Below are 8847 nucleotides of genomic sequence, written 5' to 3'. Positions count from 1 at the left end.
AGAAAGAAAGCCAAAAACCATATGACTTCACTCATATGAGGACTTTAACAGACAAGACAGATGAACATAAGGGAAGGGAAACAAAAATTATATAAAAACAGGGAGGGGGACAAAAACATAAGAGACTCAAATATGGAGAACAAACGGAGGGTTACAGGGGGGATTGGAGGGGGGATGGGCTAAAATATAAGGGGCACTAAGGAATCTACTCCTGAAATCATTGTTGCACTATATTCTAATTTTTGTTTTTAAATTTAAATAAAAATTTAAATAAATTTGGCGTGCGCATGCGCGCGCAAATTCACACCACACACCACACACACACACACACACACACACACACACACAGAGTGGAAAATTAATTGGCGGTCAAAGAGAATGAACTCTTGCCATTTGCAACAACGTGGATGGAACTAGACTGTATTATGCTAAGCAAAATAAGTCAGAGGAAGATAAACATCATATGATTTCACTCATGTGGAATGTTAAGAAACAAAATAGATGAACATAGGGGAAGGGAAGGAAAAATAAGATAAAAACAGAGAGGCAAACCAGGAGACACTCTTAAGTACAGAGAACAAACTGAAGGTTGCTGGAGGGTGTTGGGGGTGGTGGTGGGCTAAATGGGTGATGGGCATTAAGGAGGGCACTTGTTGGGATGTGCACTGGGTGTTATATGTAAGTGATGAATCACTAAATTCTAATCCTCAAGCCATTATTGCACGATATGTTAGCTAACTTTGAGAAGGAAGGAAGGAAGGGAGGGAGGGAGGGAGGGAGGGAAGGGAGAAAGGGAGGGAGGGAGGAAGGAAGAAAAGAGGGAGGAAGGGAGGGAGGAAGGGAGGAAGGGAGGGAGGGAGGGAGGGAGGGAGGGAGGGAAGGAAGGAAGGAAGGAAGGAAGGAAGGAAGGAAGGACCAGTAAATGGTTCAAATTTGGGTGATTAAGAGAATCTCAGAGGTGGGAACTGGTGAACCAACTTTGTGTGTCAAAGACTTTCCTTGGCCTAATATAGCCTTACTTTTCCTGCTAGATACTGTTGCTGCTTATTCTGCAATTTCCTGGAAATGTCTTCTGTTCCAGCTGGTGAGAGAACAATATAGGTTGTTGGTTTTTCAGGTCACCTTTCTGCTTGTTCCTTTTCCTCTGCAGTTCCTATACAGCTAGGTCCTCTGACTGAGGAACATAATGTTTTCACTTTGTCCTGATTCTCCTGTTAGCATGTTGGGGAAGACTTGCTGTGCAAAGTAAAAGGCTAGCATACTCTGTATTATAGATGGAATACTGGTGAAGCTCCCTGGAGGAAAAGGTCCCTAGTTATTTGCTAAGTATGTGCCTTCTGAAAGAAAAGGGGTGTATGGCAGAGAGTGACAGTCTCTCACTGCACTTGGAGAAGACAGAGCCGAAAGAAACAGATGTATGGAGTTGGGCCTTAGGGAATAATGGTACTGATTTAGAGACATAGAACCAATAAAAATAACTTAACAAAAAGATAAGCCATACTCAGGTGTAAAACAATAATACCCTTTGTTAAGAACTCAATTCGAAGGAATAAAACCAGTGATAAAAGAATTAGAAAAATGAGATATTTTAATCATTTTAAAAGAGCACTGTCTATAAAAGAGTCTAGGAGACATTTATCTATGAGATGAAATGCTTGACCAATATATAGATTTGTATAAGATCTTAGAAAAATAAATTTGTTACGCCATCACCATTAACTCCTATAGCTTCTAACTCTGCAATGATCTTGACGTTAAGCACTGTCATCTGCAAAGCTTATTTCTGTAGCTGATCTATGTTCTGCTTGTTTTTCTGTCCCTCTAGTGGACAAGTCTAAATTCTTTTTGCTTTTATTTATGGGATCCCATATTTATGGAAAAGATTTATGAAGGAAATCAGGACATTTACAGTCCCACTAGCGGGATCTATAATTAATTATTCAATATGTAGATGATTTGCTGGTAGCCTCCCAAACTAAAGGGCAATAACGTTCTTGGAATGGACACTTTGGCTTTGTTACAATCCCTTCCCTCAAAGGGACATAAGGCCTCCTCACTAGACACGTTGCAATATTGTGAAACTGAAGTAAAATATTTAGGACGTGTTATCAGCTGGAGAGGGCTGCAACGTGTTACAATCTCAAAGTCTCAAAATTTTGCAGTAAACCAGTCTGCTACCAAAAAAAGAAAATTTAAATTTGGTGGACTAGGTAGGGTATCGTAGACAGTAGTAGGTTTCAGCTTTTACAGAACAGGCGAAACCAGTGACAAAACATTGCACGGTAATTCCCGAGATCCTGTGGATGGTTTGGTTCCTAGAAAAAGTATTGTGAAGAAATGAAACCAGCTATTAAGAGTCATCCCCTCAACTGTTCCCAAATTTTGAAAACCTTTTCCACTTATTTTGTCATGAAACTAAAGGTTGCTCCTAGTGGAGGCTTAACTCCAATTTGGGGATTAGACTCTAAACCAATAGCATATTTCTCAGTTCCGGATGCCAGTGCCCTGGGGAGTGCCTGCCCCGGTGTGCCTCTACGCTGTGGCAAGCAGCTTGCTACCCTTTCTGAAAAGGCTCACTGGGGTCACTTACGTAGCTATCAAAGTGAAAGAAAAGAAAAGTGAAAGAAAAAACCAGTTGGATTCACGCTTTCCAAGTGAAGCCAGCAGCACTTCAGGTTCAGAACTGGACTATGGTTTTCGCAAGGACGTGACACTGAAGCTTTCTAGAAATAACTGACTTTGGTACTGAACGCAACTGACAAGGTATAAATGATTCGTACAGTTAACAGAGGCCCAACAACAATTCAATATTGGTGATTATTGGCAGAGCTAAGGCCGGGCCATCTCCGTTAGTAATCTTTCTTTGGCTAGTAATACCAAAGTAAAACTAATACAGTATGTATCCAGAGAGCTACCCCAGCCCTAAATTTGACACAAAAATGTTTTAACCGGATTGACTGATGGGGACCGGAAGGAATCTTTCTTAAAACTATACAAAACCGTAGAAGTAAGTAAACTCCACTGGTGAGTGTTTCTTTCACCTCCATCAGCCAATGCAACTACTTCCAGCTCCAGAAATAGTCATGGTAAAATCACACCCCCAAGCAGGTGCAAAGAAGGCAGTCGAGAGTTCCTGACCGGGCCAGCTGGAGCTTTCTAGCATAGTTACTTACTTACCGCAAGGCTTGGCCCTGTTAACGGTGGGCATTAACCCTTCGAAAGAAAGCCAAGCTTCTGGCGCGTGACACCCGCAACGTAATGAGAAACTAACCCTGCCTTAACTAGAGCAAGCGTCGAAACGGCCCTACACACTGTCCAGCGCTAAAACCCTCGTGACCCTCAATGCAGTTGAGGACAGAAGCCCGACGGCACCAGCAGCAACCCACCGCCCCGAAGCATGCACACTACAGCGGGACTACCAGCGCCGTAACCGCTGACGTCTCAGGCGGCCCTAGGCGCCAACCCCGAAAAGAGAAAAAACTCGAGAACCAGCGAGCACACGGGCGGTCTGTTCTTGGAAACGCACAAAGCCAGGGGAAAGCGCGAACGCAGTCCCCCACTACCACAAATTATGCAGTCGAGTTTCCCACATTTGGGAAATCGCAGGGGTCAGCACATCCGGAGTGCAATGGATAAGCCTCGCCCTGGGAAAACCACCTTCGTGATCATGGTATCTCCCCTGCCAGGTAAGTATGAGTTGCTTGCCCCTCCTCGACCCGCACCCTCGCGCTCGCCGCGCTTCACACACACGGTCACTTCCCCCACGCGGCCTCCGCACCCCGCGCTCTCTGCACGCCCCCCGCCTCAACCTCGCTCGTCGGCAAAACAACCGCGGGCGCCTCTGCCTAGCCCCCACGCGGGACGTGCGCGCCCAGGCTGTCCGGGACCGGCAGCCAATGCGCGCATGCTCATCTACATACGCCACGCCTTGCCATGACGTCCCCCGCATCCGGTCTCCGGCTCTGGGACAACGGATGTGCTAGTGGCCGGGCAGACCCGCCGATGCCTGGGGGGTGGGTGGAGCGGGCGCAGGTGGGCAGGAGGCGAGGGGTCCGGGACCTAGCAGCGAGACCCGAGAAGGCGGGGGTCGCCCGGCGCCCAGCGGGAGTGGTGGCGGGTCAGGGCTCGGATGTGGTGTCAACCTGCCTTTCAACAAAAAGAAACTTTCGGCCCATTTTTGTCCTCGCTTGTGCGAAACTCATTTTCAAATATAATCGAAAACTCAGGAAAGGTCTTTCTGCCGCTTGACGTTAAGTGCTCAGCTGCCCTAGTAAGAAGTCGTGGCGATGTTTAGCCATGGCGACTTTCTGAATAAAAGGGCTTCAGTAATATGCAGTAGCCTGACCTAGTAACGCTAGAAGAAAAACCAGGATTCTAAGTGTTGAAAGAACGAAAAACTAAGTAAAACGCTAAACAGTGCCCTTCAACCGCAGCCAGTCGTGTCGCCCGAGACCCCGGGCGGCCAGGGTCAGGTGCCCTTCAGCCCTTTCCCCCTCGTACCACCCCACCACGCACACAGGGTGGCCCCACCAAGTGCCCTCTGGTCCTTTCTGACTTGGACTCCGTCAAAGGTAAACGCAGCAGACAGTAAGTAAAGTGGTGAAAAAAGATGTCATTCAGTGACTACTGACAGTAGGGGAAAGAGCTGAGCTCCAATCCGATTTGTGCGGAGGTGATTTGGGCGTTTTCCCGGAAGAATGAGAGGAAGCGGGCTCAGCCCAGTCAGAGAAGTGAAAGGTTACAAAGGGTAGTTCGGTGTAACTGCTGTTAGGCGGTTGTGTTTGCTAGCTGGCAGTTACTGAATTGAGGATGCTCTCCTCCCACAGACCGGAGATAGGCCCTACTTCCTTCCCCGATCACATTTCAAAGTCCTTGAGATGGGAGGGACCCTTCAGAGTTGTAAGAGATCCACATTCGCAATCGCAAGCCCTTTTCAATAAATGCCCTATTTACAACACAGGCTGGGGGCCTGTGTCAGGTGTTTAACTTCCTCAGGCTGGGAGTCAAACTTAGGGACAGAACCTTGTGCTGCTAGAAGCTATGCTAGAGTCTGGTCAAGTCTCAGTGCAGGAAACAGTCTGGGTGGGCCCTTATGTGCTCAGAGTTCTGCAGCTCTCAGCCTAAGAAAGTCTCTGGTGATGAAACAAGATAACCCGGCACTTCCCCCTGGCTGAACCCTGGCTCCTGGACCCTCCTTTTATATTCTGTTCTCTTTGATGACATTGTTTGCCCATTCAACAACTGTTTGTTGTTGTGCCAGACACTTTGAGGAACTGGTAACAAAAAGGCCTCTTGGCGTTCATGTTTTGTAGAAGGGGCAGAGGGAGTGGGAGAAAATCAACAATGGACACAATAGGTAAATTAATTAGTGTGTTAGCTGTTAGTGGGTGCTCAGAAGAGGTTACACGAGAAGGTGCTATGCTTCAAGCAAAGACTTGAAGGAGGTGAGGGAGTCAATCACGGAGGGGGCAGGGGTCCAGGAAGCATCCCCGGCACAAAGGTCGGCTAGCGCAAAGGCCCAGGTAGGACTGTGTGTGGAGAATAGCAAGGAGGCCCTGCGTCCAGCGCAAAACTGAAGAGTTGTACAAAATTAAGTCAGAGAGGTGACTAGGTTGGAGATAAGATCATGAGGGTCTTGTAGATCATTGTAAGAGGTCCCACACCATCACCACCCCCGCTCCCCATGGATAATATTTTTACTTCACTTGGAAATCAGCTACCTAGATGTTCCAATACCACTTTAACCACCTCTTGGCATCTCGGCTGAGAATGCCTGTCTCAGTTCCGCCTGGAAATCGACCACAGGTACTTGCTGCTGCTGCCGCCGTCTCCTTGGGTACAGGTGACGCTCTTGACTTGGACTTCCATCTCTGGGAGTGTTTTTCTGTAGTCCGTCTCAGGTGTAAGTGGTCCCTGGCTGGGTCCATCATGCTGCTGGCTGCTCCTCAGAACAGACCATCAGGCATCTCCGGAGACCACTCCGCTCTGCGCAGATCATTGTAACACTCTAAATGTGAGTGAACCAAAAGTTTTTGTTTTGTATAGTGTTTGAAGTAAGGTCTACATCGGGGTCCCGGCTGGTTCAGTGGGTGCGGCATGCGACTCTTGATCTTGGGGTCGTGAGTTGGAGACCCAAGATGGGTGTAGAGGTTACTTAAAAATAAAATCTTAAGAAGAAGGAACACACACACACACACACACACACACACACACACACACACACAGCATCCAATGCGGGGCCCCGAACTCACAACCTCAAGATCAAGAGTCAAATGCTCTACTGACTGAGCCAGCCAGGCAACCCCAAGCTGGGAGGTTTTGAGCAGAGGAGTGCCTTGATCTGAGTCCTCCGCCTCCCACTCCGCTTGGCACCCAAAATAATAATTACCATTATAATTATTATTATCGTTGTTAATAAAAAATAAGATCAGGCTGTTAAGGACAAAAGCAGGGAAATCAGTCAGTTAGTTCAGGAGGCTTGCATAATCCAGGCAAGACGATATTGCCTTCGTATGGTGGCATAATCTGCCACACCAAAAAAATGTCATTTTGGCCTAAGGATTATTTTGAACTAAAGGCATTTAAAAACCAGCAGGTGGTTAGGCGGTTCGCAGCCGCCTACCTAGTGCCCATCCCAGTGGGTTCTCCTCCGCTCCTCCGCGAGGCCAGCCCCGCACAACCAACACGCGAGCTTCACCGACGCCCCTCCTCGCCACTGCCGCCACGGACCGCTTGTAGTCCCCACCTGTAGAAAGGAGCGCCGGGAGGGGAAATGCAACAGGCGAGAGCCCCGGCCCAGGCATCTTGACAATCGCGACCCGGGAGGCTGGGGCCACCGGCCGGGCAGCCGCCAAACGCAGGGGATATGCTCCCTCTGCCCGGAAAGGGGCGCTGGGGCGGCGTCGGCCCTGCTCTTTTCTAAAGGGCCTTCCAACCACGCCAAGGCATGCTGGACCTCCGGCTTGCCAGTGTGGTGGCCTCTGTCATTTCAAGAAGAAGCAATGACCCGGGCCTGTCAGCGTGCACCCTTCGATAGCTCAGCTGGTAGAGCGGAGGACTGTAGGCTGGATACGTGTGGGCATCCTTAGGTCGCTGGTTCGATTCCGGCTCGAAGGAAGTGCCTGAAGCTTTTGCGCCACGGGGCGGGGGGCACCGCCCCCCCAGCGCCCCGCCCCAACTCTGCCCCGCCCGGGCACCTGCAGCCTCGCGGCAGCCCCTCTCCACAGGCCAAAGTCAGTAAGTAAAACCTTTACGGAACACCTGCCTACGTCTGCTCGTGTGCTGCCGCCACGGAACACACCTGCGCCTTCTTCCCGCAGTTTACCTGCACGTGCCCGTGGACGCTCCACGTCCCCGCTCCTGCCTTGTCTCAGCCCCACGCCGTCCCGCGCCCTTCCCCACTTTTATTCGCCCACTGCTCCCGCTCCAGACAAACGCGTGGGCAAAGAGGTTCTGCCCTCGGCAAGCCCTCGAGGCTGACAAGCGTACAGGTCGTCACGCGGGTCGAGAACAACCATGGCGTCCTTCATGAAAACTCCCCCTCCTCGATCTCCTGCCTTGCCTCCGAGGACGGTCGCTGCGTCGGTCGCTTCCAGTTGCAGTCTCTCTGTCTCCTCCTTCCCTGTTTCTCATAGGGTCTATAAATATACAGCTCTACGGAGACAGAAAACCCTCTTCCCCGACCAGCTTAATCTACTTGTGGGACAGAACTGTCACTCTGAGGTTTTCCAAGCCATCGCCAATTGTGCGCTTGCATCGAAGCTGACACTGGCAGAAACGAAATGCAGCAGGGCCCCCCTCATGGGCCTTGCCAGTCGTGACGAGAACTTCAGCGGCCCCTTCAGGTTTCTTGTCAGTCTGAGGACAGGGCGGTGGTCCGGGTACACTTCCGTTTTCCCGTGCCTTCGCACCTGTTCTTGTAGCCACGGATGGCGGGGCTGGGGCGCTCCCGCTGAGAGGGCAGTGATTACTCACACTCTGTGCACGGGTGGTAAATCCACCCGTACCGATTCTCCCGCTACATCGGACGGAGGGAGAGGGAGATGGATGAAATATTTCTATCTTACCCGCTTTCCGGCCACGGACCGACCGGACCGCTGGGGTCTCCACCTGTATGCAGAAAGAGGCGGGGGCGAGCGGGGGTGGGGGTGGGGTGGGGTGGAGTGTGGCGGCAAAACGCAGACTTAAGAGTCATCGGGGCGCAGAAGAGTGGGAGTAGGGGTGGAGTGAGACGGGGGCAGCTGTCGTCACAGTCGGTCGGTCGGGCGCACAAATTCACGTCCTTACTTACACAGGCAGCTGGCCTGTGGGTTCTGACCAGCTGGCTGACTTAGCGCTGGGCCCTTAAGGCTAAATTGGCAGGGCCTGAAGAGGGAGACACTGAGGGCCTGTCAGAGAGCACCCACCCAGGAGAAAACGGGCTTCATCCTGGGGACAGAGCCAGGTTGTTGGGGCTGCGGGTGGGTGCAGAGAAGAACGCCAGGGAAAGGTCCTTGTTCTCTTCCCTCCTGTGGGAAGGAAACTCCAGAGACTCAAAGTACAGTTGGAGAGCATCACAGAGGGGGCTGGCAGCGGAACCGCACCGGGAGTGTGGCTCTCTGAGGCCTCAGGGACCCGGCTACTGCCATCCCTGACCTCTGAGACCACAAGCGCCTTTTCGGTTTTAGTTCTGCCTCCCAAACTGGAGACTGTGTTTCCCCCGGCCCCCCGCCCTTCCTCTTGGTTCGCTCCCCAGCCCAGTCTCAGTCCTACTGTCCCACTGCCTCCACGGGTTCAGAGGCCCTGCCTTTGAAGTCCAACAGTTGACCTTCGGGAAGCCACAGAGAGACCCCAGCCTCTAATGTCACC

General features: G+C 51.0%; 1 protein-coding gene and 2 non-coding genes across 3 annotated transcripts; 1 reads left to right on the top strand and 2 right to left on the bottom strand.

Moving 5' to 3' along the window:
• Positions 1–3531: 3531 nt before the first annotated feature.
• On the bottom strand, positions 3532–3694 carry LOC122239925. The gene has a single exon (XR_006219315.1). It is a non-coding gene; the product is annotated as a U1 spliceosomal RNA (small nuclear RNA).
• Positions 3695–4856: 1162 nt separating this feature from the next.
• Positions 4857–7132, bottom strand: LOC122239585 (SNRPN upstream reading frame protein-like). Its single transcript, XM_042989555.1, is given in 4 exon segments — positions 4857–5847; positions 5850–5876; positions 5879–6007; positions 6623–7132. Coding segments are annotated over 3 exon segments (186 nt in total). The 5' UTR covers positions 5931–6007; positions 6623–7132; the 3' UTR covers positions 4857–5740.
• On the top strand, positions 7027–7116 carry TRNAY-GUA. Its single transcript is given in 2 exon segments — positions 7027–7063; positions 7081–7116. It is a non-coding gene; the product is annotated as a tRNA-Tyr (tRNA).
• Positions 7133–8847: the final 1715 nt, after the last annotated feature.

Source organism: Panthera tigris, chromosome B3 (assembly GCF_018350195.1).
Source record: "Panthera tigris isolate Pti1 chromosome B3, P.tigris_Pti1_mat1.1, whole genome shotgun sequence".
NCBI lineage: Eukaryota > Metazoa > Chordata > Mammalia > Carnivora > Felidae > Panthera > Panthera tigris.
Note: the sequence above shows the minus strand (reverse complement) of the source record. Positions and strands in the feature narration are given on the sequence as shown.